The 24,355-nt window shown below is 37.8% G+C and overlaps 1 protein-coding gene across 6 annotated transcripts in view; it reads left to right on the forward strand.

Annotated features, from left to right (window-relative positions):
- Positions 1 to 24,355, forward strand: part of INPP4B (inositol polyphosphate-4-phosphatase type II B) — a 294,269-nt gene that overhangs the window by 232,458 nt on the left and 37,456 nt on the right. For 5 of the 6 annotated variants that reach the window (XM_088164137.1, XM_088164138.1, XM_088164136.1 and 2 more), the window contains exons 17-22: positions 1,084 to 1,228; positions 11,719 to 11,891; positions 13,403 to 13,526; positions 14,449 to 14,566; positions 19,855 to 19,995; positions 22,649 to 22,746. In XM_088164137.1, the coding sequence (XP_088020263.1) occupies positions 1,084 to 1,228; positions 11,719 to 11,891; positions 13,403 to 13,526; positions 14,449 to 14,566; positions 19,855 to 19,995; positions 22,649 to 22,746 (799 nt within the window). The remainder of the gene's footprint in view (positions 1 to 1,083; positions 1,229 to 11,718; positions 11,892 to 13,402; positions 13,527 to 14,448; positions 14,567 to 19,854; positions 19,996 to 22,648; positions 22,747 to 24,355) is intronic. The other variant, XM_088164134.1, reaches the window with a different exon arrangement.

Below are 24,355 nucleotides of genomic sequence, written 5' to 3' on the forward strand. Positions count from 1 at the left end.
TTGCCATTTATATGGAACTACCGTTTTTCTCCGAGTTTTCAGTTTTCTTTAACCTTCTCTTGTTATTTTTGTAACTTCATTTTTGTTCCTGAAGACCTAACATATACATAATGCTTCAGGCACTGTAAAGTACAAAACAAAGTGGTGATATTATCTTCCCATTTTTAATCCTCAAGTAAACTCTGGTTGCTCTGCATTATTTTCAGAATGACTTGGCACTGAAACATGTACATGCTGGGGAGTGGTTTCTGTGGGTTTGTTATGGTTTGGTTTTCGTCTGCTTGCGTGTCTTGTGTACAGCCTCATTTCTTGGATGACTTGGTTTTTTCCTCCTTATTTAGTGCTGCAAAAGTAGGTGCAAGAGCTTTGATTTCTGTAGCATCCAGCATCTGAAGGACCCTCCCTATATCTCTGTTGGATAACAGCTCTTTCTTATGCTCCACATTATTTCTTTTGTTCTCTGCTCATACAGAATTTCCTCTACCACTCTATTACTCCTGTAATTCTTACTTATTATAAACTCAGTTAAGTGTCACGATTGCAGTTCATGTGAGTGGTGAAGAGTGAAACTGAAATTGTTGTTACCTAATAAACATGCCATGACAGCAAGTTTCTCATTCTAGACCTTGAATTTAACATTTACTTCAGCACAGTAACTGATGTCATAAAATCCAGGATATGTTAAATTATCAAAAAGAGTTTAAGTACTATGACAAAACTGGCAGTCCCACACCAGGTTTGAATGTGTCTACACTCTTAAGAAATCATTTAAATAGACAAACTGCTCAGTTCCTTGCTATCATACCTGAAACTTTGCATTTTCATGTCAAGTTTGAACCATGTGCTCTCTAGCGTCTAAAACCATAAGAGTTTGAGTTCATTTACATTGCAAAAAAAATCTCCATGAAAAAGGCTTAAGTTGGTAATAGGCTGAAGGATGATAGAAAGTCATATGCTGACAGCTAATATTTCTAGTAATTTCTATTTCTAGTAATTTGCAGACATTTATACTGTCTGTCTCAACTTTCTTTTTTTTTTTCTTCCGTCTTCAGTAACATGCAGTGATAATTCTGTTTTTTTCAGGACAGGGTGTGGGCCAATGTGGCAAAGAGTTTGAACTGCCTTATTGCCATGGTGGACAGACTGCTTGAAAAAGACAACATCAACAACATTAAAGAGGGTGAAAATGAGCCTACAGCAGCAGATTGCAAGGCGTTGCATACAGGTGGTAAGCTACTCCCCTTAATTTTTAAAAAAATCATTGACAAGAGTAAATAAAAATTTAAATAACTGCAGAAAAGTCATCTAGAGAAGACTCCATAGGATCTTTGATGAGAGTACTAATAGCAAGGTTTTGCACACTTGCAAGGAGTTATTTATCAAAGTACAGCTTTATTGTGTGCTCAGACTGCTTGCCATGCTCAACTGTTTGTGCTGGAGTGTAAACCTTTTGAAGCCACAATGTTTTGTTTTTGAAGGCTGATGTAATTTAATTTCCTTGAGATTTTACTTGCATGTAGTATTTTGAGGGAAAAAAAAATTGGGCTGTATCTTGCCCCATAGAAAACTTGTAAGGAAAGGTGAACATTCTGTATCAGTGTCATTCTCCTGCAAACCCTTCCACTTTTCTGAGGTGATATACTGATTTTTATTTTCTGAGTTGATAAAATTCATGTTTACCTGGATATACCTGTCAGCCTATGTCAAAAGGCCAAGTGGAATAATTCCGTGGGATGATATAAAGAAAATTTTGTCCACAGCAGGTCCTTATCACCAAATCTTCTGATCTTCTCCTATGGCTTATTCATGTTTGCATTCTTGATGCATAGAACAGATCTGCTTAACAAGTCCGATGAGGCTTTCTAGTCTGAAAGTGTGTTGCAACAAATGAAACAGATCTTTAGTGATAGTGGTTGTAATCCTAAGGTAAGGAAATCAGAACCAACCTTTGTGCCACTCTTCAGCTAAATAAAACAACTCCCCGTACAAAACAACAATCCAACACAACTACTTTATTTTATGGAGCTTTGCATAGTTTAGACTTTTTTTGTTGTTGTGCGTTTTATCCTGTGTCTTCCCTTACACGTTCTCCACAGAATTTAATGACATTATTTTACATCAAGAGTTTTAAAGTTATCTGTATTTACTTGTAATTTCTTTCTTACATAATAAGAATTACAATTACTTCTTTAGTTGTATGTCATTTGTGTAGTACTGATGAGATTCTGGTTGTAGAATTGATTTTTAATGCAGCTGTAACATCTGCATTTTTTACCAGTGTGAGAGTTTTGTTCTGGAGTCCTGGAATCCTTGTGTTCAGTGCCAGGTGTGTTGGACTTGATTTTGTATGAATATTCCAGAGAGCAGCTTATTCCTTATCTTTTTGGTTCTCTAAGTTTCTGTCTACTAGGCATGTAATGTTAAAGAGTTAGATGATATTATCTCTGTTCTCTATTGAAGGTTTGCAGGTGAAAAATATCAACACAGCTTTCTACACCTTTCCTGCCTTCCTCAGAGAAGGTACTAATATTTAACAGTCAGGTAGATGTAGTTTTGAACTTAGAAGATTCCTTAGATGGTGAACCCAAGCATATTAATCATGATTAAAAGACCAAAACTGAACATCGTTCTTGTTCCTAGCTCCTTTCTCTTCCCTGTGGTGCAAACAAGCTCTCCTGCTATTGTTAGAAGTCCAGTATGTCTTATAGAAATGTTTTGCAGGTAAAATAGTAGTATACTTTCACCCAGACTTTCCCTCAAGTGACTGCAGTGCACTTGTGTGTATATGCACAGAAATACACATCGTGGGTTTTGTCTGTATTTCATAGTTATGGAAAAAAAGTTCAGATTTCCATACCTCCTTCTTCTCTCTATCTGAAAGAAAGTTATAATTTTGGATGATTATTTTTGAATGCTTTCTAACATGCTTAGTTCATGCCAACGTGAACATTTACACAATTTCCTTCACTCTCTTCAACCCCCTGAACATATCCTCTGCTATATGCCATGATATGGATTTAACCAGTCCATTTGAGTCTTTAATTCTAGTGTGCTCATAGCTTTGATTCAGGCTCACACCCTACACAGGCAAATGGAATATTGGCTAGAGCTTTTAGGTCACAAGCCAAAAAAAAAAAAAGGAAAGTTACATCATTTTAAGTACTATAATGAGCAGCCATCAAGTAGCATGAAAGGTAGCTCTTGCTAAGCAATAATGATAGCTGTAATGGTTAGAAAATTACAGATGAGTTTCATCCACATGAGAAGTTGTCTTTTGGAGCTGGTGGGCCAAGGACACAAAAAATATCCAACTGCTACGGTGCTGGAAAAAATTCATTTTTCCTTGGTTTCAGAGCTATCCCAATTTCTCTTGAATCACTACAGGTGTCCTTCAGTGGGAGCAGTCAGTGCTCTTGTTGAGCTGTCCTGAAAGTTCTGTAACACTCCCTCCCTCACATGAGAACTGCAGAGATTTGTGGGGCAGACTGCTGTGTTTTCATGTTCTTTTTGAATAAGACATCACTTTTGGAATACCTTGGACTCAAGGTCATATAGAAATGGAGACATGTTAAAATTGCTTTCTTTTATAGAACTAACTTTAAAGATGGAGCTTTCTGAAGAGCTATCCAGGTGTATGCCAAAGTTGGTTCCCTAATGATTTTCAAAATTGTGGGGTCAGAATTTTTCATTCTTAACTTCTCTATGAAAGTGTGGGTTTAGATATTTATTTTTTTCTGCATCTCTCTCTCTGAAATTTAACATGAAACCCTAAGGGTGCATTGTGGAGCACCTACACAGAGGTTGAGATTCCAAGTTTACAGTTATAAATTTGGCCTTAATTCTGCTTCATTTTACACTCGAAGCCTGGTTGTGAGTTCACAGCATTTTCCTAGATACAGAATCACACTGTCTGTACACCCATAGATACATTTCTAAAATTACAGACCTTTGTGCTACTTACAATTCACAAACATGACATAAATGAAAAGCTTGCCACGTCTTGCTATTATATATTATACATAATTTGAGCATATTTGACCATAATGTATTTCATTAATGCTTCAAATGTATGGACACAGATTGATCTTTGAGTCTGAAACTGCTTTAGTTCTGCAGCTGATCCTTGGAGAAATTCGGCTGCTTTTGTAAGAAAGCAGGAAAACAGAGCTTTGAATAAAATATTGACAAATATGCCTAGTATGGGATGAAAGTATGGAATGAAATTTTTGCTTATTTAGTGAACCTGACTGTGTTTTTCGTAGCATATAGCAGTGAAAAACCTTTCAAAGAATACACAAGTTTTCATTTTAGATGACAGAAAGTGTTATGACAATAATTTGATGCACTAGCATCTTCACAGAAATACAGATGTTGTTGTAACATGTATTCAGAGTTTCCTAAAGTAGGTTTCTATTTGCAGTCTCAGTGGTGACATTGTGTGATTTTTATTTTTTTTTTTCCCCCCAAACATGTTTATATTTATTGTTTGGAATCTTTGTAATTTGAAATACTGGAGCAGTTTGTTGGTTTTTTTCCTGTACTCTGCCTTTCAATATGAATTATACCTTCCTTAGCCTTAACTTTTCATGCAGTCTGACCTTTGAGTGTATTCTAAAGACTGAATTTGAGTTACAGTTACCAAGGTAACATGCTATGGTTTCATCAGTTGCAGGATTATGAAGCCTCTGCAGGATAAATCAGAAAGAGTAGAAGGATTTTTAAGGAGAGGGGTTTTTTTTTGTTGTTCTTTTAACTCTTGTCTGGTTTGCCTTGGAGAAATATGTGACAACATTAAATTCTTTTTATTTTTGCCTTTTCATTTTCCACGAGAGCTGGAATGTGAAAGCCTGTCCTGCAGCATTAGAGGTGCCAGTGAAACACAGCAGTTTGCTCTTGTGCTTACACAGCCCCTGACAGATCTCCGTGTCTGGCTGCTGAAAGCGGCTGTTGTTTCCATCTGCTCCTTGTACCATCCCATCAGAGCTCCCACCCAGCTATTCCTCTGCTGGCCCTGGGTGAGAACTCCCTCATTTGATGCATACAGGATCCATCACATTATCTCAAACAATCTGAGTTGCCGGTGTGATTGCACCTGGATTTTGCCTTTAAGTGAATTATGGAATTGTGAGCTCTGTGAATTGGCCTCTGATAACCCTCAGCATAGGTACCAAAGAGCACCGGGGAAACGTTGCCACATTTCCTAACTGGAATTAGAGGAAACTTCTGTTCATACCCACATGGCTACAGAAATATATGGATTCGTTTTTCTTGTATTATCTTATACTACGTAAGTCTAGATTCAAAATTTCTGACTTTCAGCGCCCTGGGGATTGGCACTGCACCCTTTCAGTGCATCCTTTCAATGCAGTGCTGGTAGAAGTGGGAAATAAAGTCATGTGCTAGTTTTATTTGCATCTTCAGAAAAGCTTTTATTATAAAATATTGTTTAGTCAGGAAGATGAAAAAATTCCCTGTGGTCTGTGTCTCCTTGAGTAGCAGACAATTTATTTAGAGTAATCACATGTGAAAACCTTTCTCTTCTCTTCCCTTCCTCTGCCTCACATTTTTCTTTCCTTTTCTCTTAAGCTTGTCTTTGCATCAATTTTACTTATGTTTTTTTGTTGGTTTTGGGTTTTTTCCTCTCACTTGTGTGTCATCCTTTTCCTTTTGATGAGATCCTTACCTGTGCTGAATGTAGCCCAGCAATACAAGACAATCCCTTCAGCACTGCTTTCTCTAAGTACTTTGGTTATTAACAGAAGTTGAAAAATGTGTAAGGGAAAGAAAAACTATTTCACTGACTCAACAAACTAAAACAAGATATCAGAATATTTAGTAGCACAGCATTCACAGAGCAAGATTTATCCATTGCTCCTATTTTAAAGTGTGTTAGATTTCCTTAGCTTTGTCTTTTATTACCTTTGTCTTCTCTTTCTGTTTTCACTGTGACTAAGCTGAGATACTCGTGTATGTATGGTTAGATGGTTTTGAGTTTAACTATTAATCTATGTGACAGTGTAGAAAATTTTGGTTATTGCAATGGAATAATAAATTCCAAGAATTCAAAATCACTTTTCAGGACACCCAAACTGTGCAAAGTAAACTGCTACTTTAAAGTGCAGGAATACCAGGAAAATGTATTCAGGTTTTTGTTGTTCCTGTGAGAACTGCTGTAGCATTATGAGTACAAAGCCTCCTCCTTTCTTAAAGAGCTTAACCCTCAGCTGGAGATAAACTGAGCTCCAAGAGCTGAGTGGCAAAATAAAGAAATAAGGTGCTGACCTTTTTGTGGTACAAAGTTGAATATGTGAACTCTTCTCAGTCTTTTAAAACCTCCCTCTAAAATAGTATAAATTAAAATACTGTTCCTGTCCTAGATGAGTAAAATCAAATTCTGGGTTAATTATTTCATGCTGGTTTTAGGGATTTACTGCTGCTCTGTGTTGGTTGGTTGATTTGCCTGCCTTTTTCCTTAAAACAGAGTTTGTCTAATGTTCAATTTGTGATATCAGCTCATTTATGTTGTTTTACTTTATCATTTCAGTTCTGTCATGGATTATTTTTATTCAGGTAGTAAGTGATTAACTCAAGTGAAAGGTTACCTCGTGGGTGTCTGCTCTTACATTTATGTCACATTTATATTTAAATTTGTTATATTTATATGTCTGTAGTGCCCTCCTTTGCTTTAAGAGTGCAACATTATGCATTCTTCTGCTTTTTATTTAAGGTTTTGTTTTTAACTTCACACCATTTAGGTTTTAAGTGACTTAAAGCCATTCATGGATTTTAGGTGGCACAAACAGCAACGACAAAATTGGCTTTTTTATCTGTTGCTAGGGCAAAAGGAGATAGGAGTGCTATGCTCCTAAAAGCATCAGTGCTTTTCCTTTTTTGGTTACCAGCATATTTTACTAAGCATTTCAGTGGGCCTGGCTTTGAAAAGAGCAGGAGCTTGCTTTTCTGCCAAACTTTATCAAATTTCACATGTGGTTTGACATATTGCAACTCGGATATGAGCATGCAGAGCTGACTAGCTGGGTGCTAAGCAGGTCATTTGCCTGTGCAGGCCTTTTGATTACGGGAACATGGGACTGAAGGGCATTTTCCAGTAACCAAAGGGCAAATCCTGTCACAGACTGAACTGCCACCACTCTCTTGGCAATGGACATGGAATATTTACTCAGCTTTGCCAAACATGCGCTTTTGTTTTAATCTCATTCTAACTGCATAGAGGTGGCACTATTTTCTTAATTTCATCCTTCCGTTCTTTATTTTAATAGGTTTCGTTTTTATGCCTTGTTTTACTTTCAAGTGGCTGACTAGCACAATTTTTGTACTGAGTTTCTCTGCTTCGTCAGGAGGCTCTGACAGTTCTTCTGGATGCTAAGTGTTCCAAACTGACAGGCTGCCCATGTCATTTTAGCAACCTGACAGTCATCCCAGAGTCTCCTTGTTGCTTCTGTTCTTGCTCCTAATGTCTTTTTTTCAGATGTTTACTCATTCAGTTAATTCTTCAGCCTTTTTCAAAGGATTTTCCACTGTGCTGTGGATACAAATATTGCGATTTTCATTTAAAAGAAAGTTGAGATCTGAAGAGTCAATGTATGTGAATCCCTGAATGTGTTAAAAGCAATGATTTGTATTATTCCTTTCCTCAAGTGATTCTACAAAGGTATTCTGAAAGATATTATATTCTAAAATGTATACAAAGTGATTCTACAGTCGCTCTAAGATAACTCCTTCAGAACTCCTTTACAAATAATATCTATTTATGAATTGCATCAGTATTTTAAATTTGTGCCTTGTGTACAAAGCAGTCTTTTTCTTCAAAAGCTACTGAATTTATTTGGAAGCTTCAAAATACGGTTTTTATTTGTTTGCTTGTTTCACAAACTTCAGTTTCACAGTGCTTCTCAATTTCAAGGAACAACTTACAAGCTGCAGTACTTACATATTAAGTAGGTGTTACTGCTGTATTTTTGAATTGTTGTTCATTGTTAATGAATGATCCTCGTTCATACTCTTGCTGGAGTATTTGCAGCAGGACATCCTGCGTAGCAAGTGACACAGTGCAATTTTAACAGAGCAAAGATTAAGCACCTTTTTTTTTCTTCCAAGACTTGGCTTTTCTAAGATCTCAGTCTCTGATAAACCTCTTATTTTGATTATAAGCAAAGCATAAGCATGAGAATATACTTGTCCATTCACGAACATTCTTTTTATTTCAAGAAACAATGCAATCCCTCTCAGATTTACCAACTAGCTCCACCTTCTGGGGACTGGACATGCTTATTAACTGAAATTGAGAAGTTTCAGTCTGAGCAAGGAATAGAAGATTGTTTTGGAAAACTTAATCACACTGAGGTTGTCTTCTCTATTAGTGACATGTGCAACTCTATATTCTATATTAATTTATATTTTCTCAGTTGCTAGAGTAAGGTTTTCTACATACTTACAATTTTATTGTTTACCAAAAATCCAAATACCTGTGTAAGTAAGGCTTTGTATTCTTTGGGACTTTAAATACTCAGTAGGATTTATTTTTAATAAATTTAGTATGAATGTTCTTTAATGAAAAAATGGCCTTGAGAATTTCAAATCTTTGAGTTCCTTTTTAATGCAACTGTTACGGACAAAAATTACTTATGTTGGTAGATTAATAAGTTAGTATTCCAAACATGTAGTCTCCCCTCAAAAAATGTTGTGAGAAAATTATCTTGAAACTACCACAAGGTATGTGCAAAATAAGTTGGAAAATCATAATAGAAGGTGGTTATCAGTTGTTTACTGCCAACCTGGAAGGCTGCATGAAGGAGAATCCACTTACATTTGTTCAGGGTCTGGTATTATTCAGTATTTTTATTACTGACTTGCTTTATGAAATATGGATGATGCTTATAAAATTTGCAGATGCTTAAAGATGGAAGAGGCTTTAAGCACTGTGAGAGCAGGATTAGAATGGACTATGATGAAACGGAGTGCTGAAATATTAGGATGCAGTTCAGGAAGGAGAAATACAAAGTTATGTTGCTGAAGAAACCGAAATCCCCAGTGCAGATGGGCTGTTTAAGTGGCAGCTCAGTAAAAACAGATCCAGGTATTACGCGACTTGTGGCCAGTATGTGACCCCTTCTATTGATAAAATTAAAGAATGGTTTGGGTTGGAGGGGACCTTAAAGAGCATCTCATTCCAACCCATCTGCAGCAGTTGGGGAGGGACACCTTCCACTAGACCAGGCTGCTCCAAGTCCCATCCAGCCTGGCCTTGAACACCTCCAGGGATGGGGCATCCACAGCTGCTCTGGGCAACCTGTGCCAGTCCTTCATCATCCTCAGGGTAAAGAATTTTGTCCTAATATCCAACTAAACCTACTCTCTTTGAGTTTGAATCCGTTCCCCTTTCTCCTGTCTGTACATGTTCTTTTATGAAAAAGGCTTTCAGAAATGCTCTTTAGCCCTATCCACATAACCTGAAATTGTAATAGCAGGTTCAGGGAGTGTGGTTAGTTCTAGAAATTCTGCTTTTTCTGCCCTGGCTATCAGAGCCACATCCTTGGCTGTGTCTGTATCCAGCTCTCCTTTCCCATGGAAGAGGAAAAGAGGAAAAGATGTCTGTTTGCTGTACCTTCAAGTTTACTTTAAAATGGCCAAGTATAATCTTTTTCATTATTTGCTGAAGTAAGAAGCGGCCAACAAAATCTATTCTTACCACATACAGCCCTGCTTATTGGTTCAGTGTGCATTATATATTTTGAGCTTATTTTGCAGCTGTTTCTTTTATTGGCATATGTTTATTGATTAAATTAATAAATGATTGTAATTTGACTTGACAGCAGAGTTTTGATTGCCTGGTCTGTCTACACTGACTTCCAGTACATCACACCTTTTTGTCTACCTTATTTCTAAACCCGTCTGTTTTGCACCAGCCTCTGTTTGTTCTTTTGCTTTTATTCCCTAGGATAAACACCTCAGTTAGTCCTTGTTATTTTCTCCTCATGAAGAGGGGAATTCAAGTTGATGCTCAGCCTTTTTCATCAGCTTAAGGAGATTAAACTCTAAATCTTGGTAGCTCTGCTCTGCAAGCTCTCCATTTTTCCAGCAGTCTCTTTAAAACCTGTACGCAGACCTTGGCACGCAGTGTGTCATCACTCTGTTAGTCAATGACATGTATAAAATCTCCTCTTTTTGCTGGAGCTCTTGTACCTGGGGGTGGCTTATGATCTGTTTTGTCAGGCTGACACTCACTTTAGAACTGCTGTTTTCCAGGAAACACTTCCTCAGTCTGTATTACCCATGAATATATGAATGACTGTGTTAAAACACGTTGTCTGACCACAAAAACAATAAAGGAGCTCAGGTTGTTCTCTGTACCTGCTCTGTCCTTGTCCCCCTTTCCTGCTCCTTACTTTCTGTAATTTCTCCCAGCTTTCAAAGTTCTCTCCAGTCTGCTTGGCTACAGTTTTATTAATTTATGTGTTTTTCTGGTGCTCAGCCAAATTGACTGGCAGCAGGCAACTGTGTCTTCCTGCCTAAAGAAATTCCTCAGTACTAACGAGTTTTCACTGGCCTGACTCAGAATGTTACCTGAAACAGCACTGCTGTCTTGCACCTCACTACAACAAATTTTAATTATCATTGATTTTAATTACACTAATCTACAGAAAATATGAGCTAATTATGGATTGTATTAAGTCAGTTGCATTCCCAACTTTTATATAGATTTTTCTAGAGTGTTAATTTCTCTCATATTAAACTGTATAATGAAACTGAGATGTAGATTTGGAAGGAGGGGGATTTATTGGGGGGTTTTTAATTATTTGCTTGAGTTAGAAGATAGGCAAAGCCATATGCAACTACAATGCAGGTCTGATTTTATTAAATCCTGTAAAATTCAGGAACAGCTGGGATTATTGGGCAAGTTTATGTAAGGTATTCTGATTTTCCTCCATTCCTAGTTATCACTGTTTCCTTTGTAATGTGTTTAGGAATCTCATTTTTCAAGCATTTCACTAGGGTTTTTTTTCTGATATTCCTAGCATATATTTTAACAGAGCAAAACATGTTTCAAAATAGTTCTACATCTCTCATATAGAAATAGCTAAAAATGAGTTCAATATCTCTAAATATTTAAAGAGAACAATAGAAGCTAAAAAAAATTTAAAGCAGAATATGATCTGAAGCTTATTATATTTCCAGCTTGTACCTTAAGCAGGTGATACCATTTCAGATACCTATTTTATTGTGTTTTGCCCTCCAGCACCAACTTTTTCTTAAGTATATAGTTACACTCCCTGGTTTTGCATTTTTGATGCTACTTCATTTCTTGCGTAGCCAGTTTTAAGTCCTGGAAAGAACAGGAGATCTTCATCTCCACTTTATTTATCTTTATGTGCTAAATGAGGGTTTATGTGTTTCCCTGTATACTCTGTGACACTTAAGTACAAGTTTTACAGAGATGCTGTTAAAAATGGCCCTTGTTTCACAGCGCAATTGTTTTAAGGCCAGGGATTTAACCCCAGTCCCAGTTGTAAGATGGAGTCCTATTTATAAGCATGTTCTCCAGTGGCATTTCTGGCCTCACAGTGGTCTGGGGAGAGCTGCAGGGTTGTTTCAATGGGAAGGGTGATCTACACAGCTGCTGCAGCCATCCTTCCTCGCAGAAAAGGGTTTTTCACTGCAAATTTTCCACTGGGGAACAGATGACCTGTTTTGTTCTAGGTGACTGGTATGAACAGCTGTACCCACTGGTGATTACACTGAAGGACTGCATGGGAGAGGTGGTGACCAGGGCCAAGCAATCCATGGCGTTTGTCCTGCTCCAGGAACTTGCCTGTGGTTTGCCCCAGTGTTTGATGCTGACCCTAAGAAGAGACATCGTCTTTAGCCAAGCAGTAGGTTGTCTTGTGTCACTTATTTCCTTCTGTTGCTGTAATTCTAAGCATACTGTTCGTGTCAGTGTTTGTGGTTTTCATTTTGTTGTTGTTGGTTTTTTTTTTTCCAATTTGACACAACATTTTAATTTATTTTCCATGATATTCACCTAAATATTTTATAATGTGATAGGAAACTAAACAGTAACTACAAATCCATAGTACTTCTATCACTGAGTCAGAGAAACAGGTCTTCAGGGAAAAGTTGCCTAATCCTGCCATTGCACAAAGAAAGATCCAGAAATCTATTTTTAGACTTGCTAGATTATACAGTTCTCAAGTCTAGCTTTGAGTATGTCTTGCAGAAATTCATAATCAGAGAATCACAGAATAGGTAGGGTTAAGGGACCTCTGGAGATGATCCAGTCCAACCCCTCTGCCAAGGCAAAGGCACCTACAGGTGACACAGGAACACACCCAGGTGAGGTTGGAATGTCTCCAGAGAGGGAGGCTCCAAATTCTCCTTGGTCAGCCTGTTCCAGTGCTCTGCCACATTCAGTGTGAAGAAGTTCTTCCTCACATTGAGGTGGAATGTCTTGTGTTCTAGTTTATGGCCTTCACACCTCATCCTGTCGCTGGGGACTGCTGAAAAGAGTCTGGCACTTCTGTGGGCACCAGTTTTGAGATATTTATGGGCATTAATGAGATCCCCTTCAGTCATCTACACACTGAACAGGCCCAGCTCCAGCAGTCTCTCCTCATCATAAAAGAGATGCTCCAGACCCCAAATCATCTTTGTGTCCCTCCTCTGGACTCTCTCCAGTAGCTCCTTGTGTTTCTTGCCCTAAGGAGCCCAGAACTGAACACAGCACTCCAGACAGAGATGTGGCCTCACGAGGCACTGGCCAGGCAGCATCCGAGCTAGGGTTTTTTTCCTGGTCACCTTGGAAATAGAGAGCAGTTTATTTGTTTTCAAATAAACTGTAGCAGTATTTTAAGTGTTTAAAGACTATCAGCATGTCTTTCCTTAGAACTGTCATCCCTTAACAAATAACTAAAACTCTGTATGTCTTCTCCTGTAGATCATGTTTTTTCAGATAGATTTTTCTCTAAATATTTCACTTAATTTCTCCCTTAAGTTATATGTTGCAATTGCCAAGGAGGTTCAGTTGCATTAGATGTTGAACTACTTTCAAATTCATCATAATTCAGAGTCTTATGTGTTTAAAGCCTGACAAGTAAGGTTCTGGTCTAATTTATGTCAGTATAAATAACTCACAATGCCACAAAACAAATTAAGCTTATCTAATATAAATTAAGGGAATATTTCACTACTTTATACATCAAAAAAAAAAAGCATCAATAATATATTATTATGAAATCATTTAGTCACTGAACAGAAATATCTGTGCTGTTTTTCTCAAATATGTAGGTGTTACCTCCATTGTGTATAATGATAGTGAGCCTCATTTTAACTATTTGTCTTGTAACAGTACACCTCCTAATGGCATGTGTTTTAATTATCATTACAGCTGGCTGGATTGGTCTGTGGATTTGTAATCAAATTGCACACAGGTTTACATGATCAAGGATTTTTACAACAGCTTCATACTGTTGGATTGCTTGTGCAATATGAAGGACTCCTTAGTACATATAGTAAGTATTGTTCTTGGACAAAGTTCCTTATGTACCCAGCCCAGATGTTTACCCAGGAATTTCTTATTTTAACCTCTGCTCTGTTTCCAATAATTTGGCTTGTTGAATCAAATATTGTCCTTATGAGGCAGTAGACTTGCACATAATAGCACAGCTGAAGTCATTGGTACTGTGTTGTAAATTCTGCAGCAAAAATTACTAACTTGTTTCGAGTTCCTCAGAGAACACAACCTGCTAATTGTTGCATGCAGACCAAAAAAACTAGTTTTATAAAGCTAATCCAAATAGCAGATTTAAACAGTTACTGCCCCTATCAGCCTCATTCTGAACACTAGTGCTGATAATGTGAAGATGGCCTGAAAACTGTTTCATTCGTAGTGTGTTATAGATGCCATTATTTGATAGGTATTAAAAATAAAATTTGGTGGGAGAAATTGCCTTATGTTTCAAATTTTGAACTAGATCTATTGGAATCATTCCTCAAATCAGAGTTTTTGCCCAAAGCAGAGGAATTCAGCATTTGTGCAGCTGTTTTATGCAGTTGCTCACTTGGAGATCACTGTCTTCTCCGTTTTGCATGATGCTCGTTGTTATTCTCAAAACCTCTGTCCTCCATCAGCAGGAAAACCTTTTAAACACTTTAAGAATACAGAAAAATGGCTTTTCTGAGGTTATTTTATGCTTATATAGAGCAGGTTGATTTTCAGATTTACTTAATACTCATAGTCACCATTTAGGCCACAGAATTGTCAACAATTCTAGAAATCAGTCTGGTTTTATGTAGGTTACTGTAATGTGGATTTAGAACTGTGATTTTTAGATGCACAGACTGGAAAATATAATCCTCATATTCCTTTACTGTAGCCTATACGGTGACTGATCTGCCAACGCTGTAAATAATCTCTTTAATCTTTTCATGTAGGTGAAGAAGCAGGGATGCTAGAAGACATGGCTGTGGGCATTTCAGATTTGCAGAAAGTTATGTTTAAAGTAATTGAAGCCAAATCAGAAGATTTTTTGCCTATTATAACTGGAAGGCGGTAAGAACTTTGTTTCCTGGAGTCCAGGAAACAAAACTACAGTTTCAATCTGTATCACATAAAACCCAGCTAATGGTTTTCTTCCTGCTGAATTCTACTTTATGGAAAGTGCAGTAGTTTTACTTTTCAAAAGGTGAGGTAGTAGGGGCTCTGGGTTACTCTCCTGATAAAAAGCTTAAAGTTCCAATTACTAATGCAAATTAATCAGAATAATATCTGTTATGCAGAGCTGCTGGTGCATTGTTCACACACAGATACTGAAACTTAGTTAACAAGGTCATTATTTACAAATGTTGCCTCTGAGAACCTAGTTTTAAATTTCCAGAATCTGTATTTCAGTGTGAGAAATGAAATTGCAATTCCAAGACTTAGGCCTTGAATGTTTTTAAGATGGAAACCAAAAAAACTCAGATGCCACTTAGCCTTCAAAACTTAGTGTCACTTTTGAAAAAGGAAGCCTTTTTTAGCTGCTGAAAATGACACAGGGCATATGCAATCTCAGAAATCCTTGCACAAAATCACTTATGCTTTATGAATCTCACATAAGTACTGCTGAATATCAGGACATAAACTGCAATACTGCATTAATTTTGGCTATTTGAGGGTTAACAAGATTAGAATGGATTTTTCATCTTTATTATTATTCTAGTCTGAAGCTCCAAATGTTTTTACTTTTGCAGAAAATAATATCGTTATTCTTAAGATGACTGTAAATTAAATTCAGCTAAAAGCAGTAACTTTTAAAAAATATGTTTCCTCTGAAGGAGGCTTTCACCACTGATTTACTTAATTATTCTGGATGATTCACTCTCATCGTATGAGCTTTCTGAGAAAGGATTGAAATAAATAACAGGAAGGCTGGAGTGTGATAGGCAACACATTGGGAATAATTAAGAATAATTATGGTGTGTGGATAAAACAGAAGAAATAAATCCTTTGTAAATCACAGCAGCCACAAATCCTGAAAAATCCAGCATCTACATTTACTGGCTTGTTGCCATTACTGTGGTACACTGAGCTGTCACACCAGGAGGTCCTGAATTTGAAAGAGGCCTGGGTTTTCAGCTGCCTCAGGCATTCTGGATTGATGGAGCAGTCAGTGTTTAGGAAGAAGAGCTACAGCTTGTGATTTCTGTACTGTACTTACTGGCAGATATTCGCTGGATGGGATTGGTATCAGCAAAAAATAAAATCTATAATGCTTATGTGGAGGAGTCCCATTCCCCTCAGAGTTGTGATGAAACTGCTCCTATCAGACAGCATTGGAAGTCAACCATAAAAAGAGAAGATGGTGAAAAACCTCGTTATTTTGTAATGATTGTTTAAGAAATCCTCAATTTTTCGATCAGTTTGGTTGTTATATGGTGTGGCTCAAAAAATGAGATTAAAAGACTGCAGAAACACAAGACAAAAGCAAACTACAAATTATTATCTTGAAGAGTCAGCATATTCAAATGTAATTGTTTTTTTCTAGGGAAGTGATTAAGCCTGAGATTCTGTGTGCACAAAAAAAATCACTCCAAAGTGTGTGGCACTGTCTAGCAGTGCACTGACCTCCTGGTATGGGTAGCTGACACTGGCCACCCAGGGGAGGTGAAGTTCTGTTCAGGAACTCACGTTCTTTTATTAGAGCCCAAAATATGCACTTCTCGAATATTCTTTACAGAATCACAGAATACTTTGAGTTTGAAGGGAGCCACAAGCATCACTAAGTCCAACTCCTGGCCCTTCATAGGACATCCCAAGAATCACATCTGGTGCCTGAGAGCTTTGTTCAAGTGCTTCTTGAACTCTGTCGGGCTTGGTGCTGTGACCTCTTTCCAGGGGAGCCTGTTCCAGTGCCCAACCACTCTGTGGGGTAGAACCTTTTCCTGATATCCAATCTAAACCTTCCCTGACACAGCTTCAGGCTGTTTCCTCGAGTCCTGTCACTGCCCAGGAGAGTGAAGAGCTCAGTGCCTGCCCCTCCTGTCACTGCCCAGGAGAGTGAAGGGATCAGTGCCTGTCCCTCCACTTCCCCTCCTGATGAAGGGATAACCACCCTGAGGTCTCCCCTCAGTCTCCTCCAGGCTGAACAGACCGAGTGCCCTCAGCCACTCCTCACACGGTTTCCTCTCAAGGCTCTTCACCATCCTCGTGCCCTCCTTTGGACACTCTCTGATGCCTTCATGTCTTTTTTATATTGTGGCACCCCAAACTGCCCCAGCCCTGGAGGTGAGGCTGCCCCAGAGCAGAGCAGAGGGGACAATCCCTCCCTTGCCCAGCTGGCCATGCTGTCCCTGATGCCCCCCAGGACAGGGTTGCCCTCCTGGCTGCCAGGGCACTGCTGGCTCACATTCACCTTTCCATGGAGCAGGACCCTCAGGTCCCTTTGCACAGCGCTGCTCTCCAGCCTCTCATTCCCCAGTCTGTCCATACATCCAGGGTTGTCCCATCCCAGGTACAGAATCTGGCTCTTCACTTGTTGAACTTTGTACAACTGATGATTGCCCAGCTCTCTAAGGTGTCACAGCCTCTTACGCTGTATTTTCAAGAAAGCCCAAAACTGGACTAGCACTTAAAGCCACACTGAAGTGATCTAAAACATTGCACTCACCTGGAAGAAGAGCTGAGTAAAGAACCTCCAAGCTGAGTTGCTGTGACTGACCATGTGTGCATTTTTTTTTCTTTTACAAAGCAAAGTCCATGTAAATTATTTGTTTTGGGTTTACTGCAATGAGCTAAAGGTGTGCAATTTCAGCCAACTCAAAACAGCTGCAGGATCCATGACCCCAGCTATATGGGGGGTACTTTTTAGAAGTGTTCTAACAGGACTATAAGTGTTTGTCTATCTTCATATGTGATGATAACAAATATTAGAGAATAAAGCAAAGAAAGAGGGATATCTTTTAAGTAGTCCTGTTTAGGCAAATCATATATGTTTAAATATTTAAAACCTAAATTTATAGAATTTCTTCTTAAATAGATGAAGATTTATTATTTAGTCTCTTAAAACACATGCTTGTTTTCTCCACTATTTGCCTGAAAGATCATTAAATGTTAAAAATTATGTAGTGATTTTTCCATCTCATTGGAAAATGTTGTATCTACCTAATCCATATCCTGCCAAAATCACCTGATAGCTCTGCATTGAATCTAGCCATAAAAGAGAGAAAGCATATGACAATAAAATTTACTGTTATATTTCTTTTTCTCCTTTAAGTATAATCATAGACGTGTAAGATCTTTGGTAAACTGCTGTGAAACAAGTCTTCCAGATTTCAGTACTTTGAATTGTTTTGTTTTTTGCCTCCACTTGACTTCAGTACTATTCCTGGACTTCCTAGACAGCTCTGTCATATCTTTATAGCCTTTTCCTTCCATAATCAGAAACCCATTGTTTTCCTTGTGCAATTGGTAACAGACTTTTTACAGTTACCACAGATTATCTCCGAGACTTCAAAAAATGTTTTGAAAAAGGGGAAAAAAAAGAAAAGACAAAGGGGAAAGTCTCAAATTGTTCTGGTACTAATATATAAAGATCAGCATTTCTCAGCATTCTTTCACGCACAGAGATTTGTAGTGATTTTGGGAGTAGTGAAATGTAACAATGCAGTGGTTTGGTGGCATTTTGGTTCTGCAGTGTATGGTCTTTGAGTGAGACTAAACCAACATTTCTTCTCATGTTCATCAAAGCACAGTCACAGGAGTGTTCTGGTAGCACTTGACAGCAGCCAGGAGGGTTCTCAGGCTGAGAATTAATGCTGCTATGCAGAGGTCATGGGACACACATTCTTTACTACCCTTTTTGCTAACTCTATTTCTTTCACATGAGTGAATTAATTAAACAGAACATAAACTTACTGGTGAAGCAGAACTATTTTGTTTTTCCTCCCCCCTCCCTGAGACATGTATTCTCCGTTCAGGACTGGTACTCCCTCTCAGTGGGGAACATCTGGCATTTGCTCAAAGATTGCACACCGCTTCTAGCCTGTACTAAGCAGATGCTGCTGCCCTTGCTAAATGCAATTCCATTGCAATCACAGGTCTGCACGGATCCGTTCTACTTTGTTCTCAGATGTATGAGCAGGATAAAGTTTAAACATCACCACTGGCTCTTCCAGGTGGAACCTGTTTTTCCAAACATTTGAGCTGGTGCCAGTCGTCCCAAGCTTGCCAAAGATGTCAGAGCTACTGCAGAAACTGACCTTTTTCTTCAAGGTTTTCTGTCTTTTCTCATCCAAATTCTTCATGTAGGCAGTCTGGATGGCATTTTTATTCTTTAGCAAGTTATGTGATTGAAGAGTTGGAGAGACTTAATCATCATTTGAATAGGTGCAAACAATTATGCATCTTAAATTTACATACAAAACCTCTGTGACTTCGTTGGCCTGACTTCTGTAGGCAGGATAGATCTTCCCTCCTGTTGCTCTAATACCCCTTGTTGCTGGTGTGGTATTCCAAATATTCTCTGCAGTAATGAAAATTTCAGCTTCCATTGTCAGTCAGCCCTGATCAGATCCTGGAAACAAATGGGTTTGCTTCTAGTCTGTTCCTTTTTTATTTAGTTGATTACTCTAAAGCTAATAAAACCTAAAATAACATCATCCTATTGTTTCTTATGTGGGGTCAAGCATCAGTTCTCCAAGGCAGGTGAAATCCAGCTTGGGGGTTCCATGTGATCAGAATTTGACCTGGTAGACAAAGTAGCACATTTTTGATAAAGTCAGACCAAACACAAATGTAAGTCCAGAACTGCTATATATCATATCCCTCCTCCTAAAACAGGATTCATGTTTGTGTAATGAGCCTTCAGTTATTATCTTCACAGAGACAATTTTGTTATTGGTGATGCTTTCTACCCCCAGGGAGAAAATCCAACCACTGAAGAAAATGCGAGTTTTACTTTGGGTTTTTGTGAAAGGTTTCTGCTCCTATTACTTTTAGAATGTATACCAGATCAAATTGTGACTGTGGAAGTAAGTTGTTTTTGTAACTCAGCAAGATGCATTTTAAGAGTTGAGGTATTCTTATTGATATTTTGGTAGCAGAGAACTTTTTTGCTGCTTTCATGCTTAGTCCTATTTTAACTTCAGTAAAGAAGTTAGTTTATAGTTATATACAGTTATACCTGCCTTTCCTCTTGGTCATGCTCTTAAAAAAAGCAAGCGGAATCATTCTTTTTTATGGTTCAATTAAGGGAAAAACAGAGGAATTTGTAAGTCTATACATTCTCTATAATTTAGGAAGTTTATTTTAAGCAAATCAATCAAGAACCCTATCCTTATTCTTGTTATTATTTTTGCCAGTGAACATTACATTATAGAGGTCCAGCTTCCAGCAAAGATGTTTGAGCTGCTGCCACAAGAGATTAAAGAAGGAAAGCTGCTTCGCATGTATCCAGTGCTCTTTAATGTTGGAATCAATGAACAGCAAACACTGGCAGAGAGGTAAGAAAAAGTAATGTTTCATTTTCTGTCCAAGTGCTCCATGCTGGTACAGGATATCTCTCAGGATTAGAAATAAATCTTCTTTGTTATTTGCTCTTGGACCATCTCACATTGACTCAGTGTGTATTTTAAAAGTTAATAAAGGAAACAAACACAAGCTATGAAGCAATGCAGAACAATGAAAAAGTTCAGATGAAGATAGGACCACAAGCAGGGCTTTGTTTCACAGAGTTGGTGCCACATTTCTCTTGGATATAGATCCAGAATTTTGTTTGTATGCAGTACTTTGAAATTCTCAAACAAGAGCTTGAAAATTCAGAGTTCTTATATCTTAAAGGTGGGGTCGGAAAGTCTGGACAAGTCATAAGTTAGAGAATTTTTCTCAGTTTTTTAGAGATTTTTTCCAGGGTTGTGGAGTGGTAGTTAATAATAGGGAATGCATTTGTAGTATGATTGTAGAAATGTGAAGGCTGATAAAGTTCTGGCATGTTATTAGTACTCCTCTGCAACAGATTGCTGAAAACTAATTAATTACTATAATAATAGTCAAATTTCACCAATGTATTAATTTTCTCTTCCAAGAGAAGGGTATCTGTTGGTCATGTTAAATTACCACATTTGTGCAGTGCTAAAACTGCAAAGTAGAAGTCAAGATGTCAACACAGCCAGCTACTTTTTTAAAACTTTTTTATTCTAGCTACTTTTATGACCAAAACGTCCAAAATACATAATATTTATTTTTAGGTTGCGTTTGCTATAAGCCAAAAGTTTGTAGCAAAAGTGTAGCTGGAGTAATAGAGGGAGACAGTGAAAATCCTTAACCTGGACAATAGGCAAGAATTTAAGCAGCACAGGAATTTCACCTCCTGCTCTTTTTACACAGCCGAGTAAAATCAGTGTGTTAAAGAACACTACTAAAGAATGCCATCAGGTAGCTTTGTGAATGTTTGTGGGAGACTTTTCCAAGTTGAGTCGTGATATCTGAGAAAAATTTAGGCAGAAAATTGAAATGGGAGACATGACTGAATCCAAAGACAGTAAAAACTAGCATTTTACAGGTGAAAGAGTTGAATAGTTCTTTAGAGAACTTGGGAACTTCTTGAAAATGAAAATAGATTTCTTGTTTCTTGAGAAACAAGAAAGCACTGAGAGGAGTGACATGGCCAAAGTCATAATGTGCAAAACCAGCAAACAGTCATGAGAGTTTTGAGTGGGACACATCTTGTTTTACAAAATAAGAGATAAGGCATGATGTGGTAACCAAGAAGCAACCTGGTGAGAGCTTACATGTGTGGGATAGGCAGAAAGGACTGAGTGTTACAAATGTTCTGAAGAAAAATTTGACAAGGTTTAGAAGTAGCCTGATTACCTGGGGGCTTGTAGAGGAGTTGGTTGAAAAGATGCCTGGCTTTCAGGTGAAGTGGCAGGAAGTATTTTTCCCAGTGATTGATTTTACATTGTGCACAAAGAAAGCCATGAGAGAAAATATAGTACCTACATATCTATAAATATGGATATGTACTAATATCTGCCAAATCAATTCAATGCAGAGGAACTTTTCTTTATGCAGTTACAGTCTGCTTTTGTCTTAATTCAAAATATTGCTTAACTCAAGTTGCACATTTGTTTTTGAGACTGAAAACACATGATTTTTTGCTAAAAATATGGGGGGTTTTGTGGGATAAAGAACATTAGAATATAAAAACTTTTTTGTGGCAAATTTCTAGGAAATGTTTATTAGATAAAAAAACATCCTTTTCTTTGTTTTTGATGGAATACATTTGGGAATATTTCTGGTTTAAAGGAAATGTTCTCATGTGACAGTGCAGCGATGACTATGGAGGAAGTAGCCAAGTCTTCTCCTTTTGGCCCATTGAAATATTTGCTTCCCTTGTATATAATATAGCAGTGTATTTGGCATCTTCTGACCTGTGTCCCCTTCTCTCTACCTGAATTTCTCACTTACCTTCCCATGCCTTTTTTCCTGTACTCTTTCATTTCCATTTCAAAGCTATTCTAAAGATGAATTGCAAAAACTTGGCCCTAAGTGCCCAGGGGACATTCCTGTCTTTACAATCATATCTCCTGTAGTACCATGAGATTTATTTTCTTGACATGTGAAATGTGACTGTTGTAGAAATCTTGATTTCAGAGATAAAGATATTTGTTTGCATAGCTATAGTTAGTTTGTTGATAAGCTTCTCTTCCATCTTGTGTCACTTCCATATTGTCCAGCTCTTACAGAAATTAATATGCCTAAGCAACAACAGCACTAAGAGATGCAGGAGTGGGTGTTCTCTGCCTATGGTCCCATTTGGAATTCTCCCAAAGTGTCTTTTCTTTTATTCGGGGTTTGTGAGGGCAAAAAGAATAAGTGCCTGATTGCATGTTTGTAAATGGATTGCTTTGTTAATAAATTTTTGGAAGAATTACCCATCAGGGACGATATAGCTTCCAAAAATTAGTTCCAAAGCACGCAAGAACTTAATTACTGCATGTTTGGCAAAATCTAATGCATTTAGCACTATAAAACAAGTAATAAAAAATCAAATTTATTTCTTTATGCAAAGAAATAATTATGAATGATAATTTAGCTTTGTTTTGGTTTGTGGGTTTTGGGTTTTTTTTCATAATTTATTGTGTATTTTCATAGGTTTGGAGATACCACTTTGCAGGAAAATATTAACCAGGAAAACTTAGAACTTCTCAAAGAATATTACAAGTTATTTACGGAAAAAATGCCTCCTGATTGTGAGTAAAAAATAATGTGATGTCCAGATGGCTTTGAAAAGCTTTGCTGGGTAAAAGGTTATAAGAGAGTAATATTAGCAAAATTCCATAACTTGCTCCATAAATATAAACATTTTGTATCTGTACAAAGCCCTGCTGATCTCAAGAGTGATTTCAGGCCCAATGCCACAGCAGAAACTACAGAGAGAATGAAACAGAGGAATGATGAACTGAACAGCTATTTTAAGTTATTAAAATAATAAGTTTCTTAATATTTCAAGAGCACAGTCTGTACCTATTGTATTTGTACAGAAATACTTGGTAGGAAATTTCATCAGCATCAGTCATTCCCTCTGTTCTTATTCTGAAAATGTATTGAGGCTTGGTGAACCACTGAGAAATCTGCAGATGCAAATACAGGCAATGAGCCACATCATGATATGAATAACAAGGTTTCATTAGAATAGGCCCTGTATTCCACATTAACAGAAATTCCATATCATACACATAAACGTTACTATGCTGTTACACTGATTGCCAAAAGCAAGGGCTGAAAAAATGTTTGCATCAATCTAATCCTGTTAAAGTTGTTTTAATGCCCAAACTAAAGTCCCAAATGTTGCAGATTTAACAGCCTGATTTTTAAATCCTATGTAAAGCTTTGATACACCACATCATGTGTATGAATGCATGTTTATCTCTTATATCAGGATGATTTTAATTTGTTAATAATTTTGACAGAAACAAAAGCTCTCTTCCTAAATGGTGGGCAGGATGCCCATCCATCCACCCCCAGACCTAGTATTTCTAGGATGTCTACAGAGAAACTCATACAAGTTGGGTAATTAATTCAGGGGAATCTTGCCAAGAAAATATCCTCGAAAAACTAACCTCATCCAGGTTAGGACTGAGGTAGATCTGCTGCCTCATAAATGGATTGGATTTTGTAAAGCAAAAATTTGCATGCAGATAGTATTGGCTGCTTTTCATTAACAGAATTTAAACTTGTACTGCTGTCCTGCAGGTTTATTAGTAAGTCATACAGTTCCTGGACTTCTTCCAGACTGTGCAGGCTTTTGAGAGCTCATGTTGTCTCTTTCATCCTGTCTTTTCTGGTTATTATAACCTTCTTGTTTTTTTCTCTACTTTTAAGAACTGAGTCTGTTTATACAAATTTTTATGGAACACAAAGCACCTCTTGGTTCCACTGCCCTTCTCAGTAGCTCCCTGCCAGTGTATAGCTCCCTGCCTTGGAGAAATGTGCCTTTTAAACCAGCCCCCTGGGAAAAAAATCTCTCAAATTTGTTCATTTGGGGGTGGACTTTAATCCCTCCCCTGTTCCCCCACCTCTGGAAGACAAACTTCCATACAAGGCTGGCAGCAGCCCTGATGCTGGGGCCAAGTGAGAGGCATTCAGCACTGATGGCTCTTTGATGTTTTTGTCCCACCTTTCCAAATAATTTCCTGTAGTGCCAAATCTTTGCTACAAAATAGATGCAGGACTGTGTTCCCAAAGCTGTTAGTTCCAAACAGTGCTCATAAAGCCCGACAGAATTTGAGGACTCTTGGTGCTGTTTGCCAGGCTGTTGCATCCACCCTTGGCAGCCTCCCTTGCCTGCTGCTTCATTCG

The sequence above is a fragment of the Sturnus vulgaris genome, chromosome 4, assembly GCF_052056855.1.
Source record: "Sturnus vulgaris isolate bStuVul1 chromosome 4, bStuVul1.hap1, whole genome shotgun sequence".
NCBI classification, from domain to species: Eukaryota; Metazoa; Chordata; class Aves; order Passeriformes; family Sturnidae; genus Sturnus; species Sturnus vulgaris.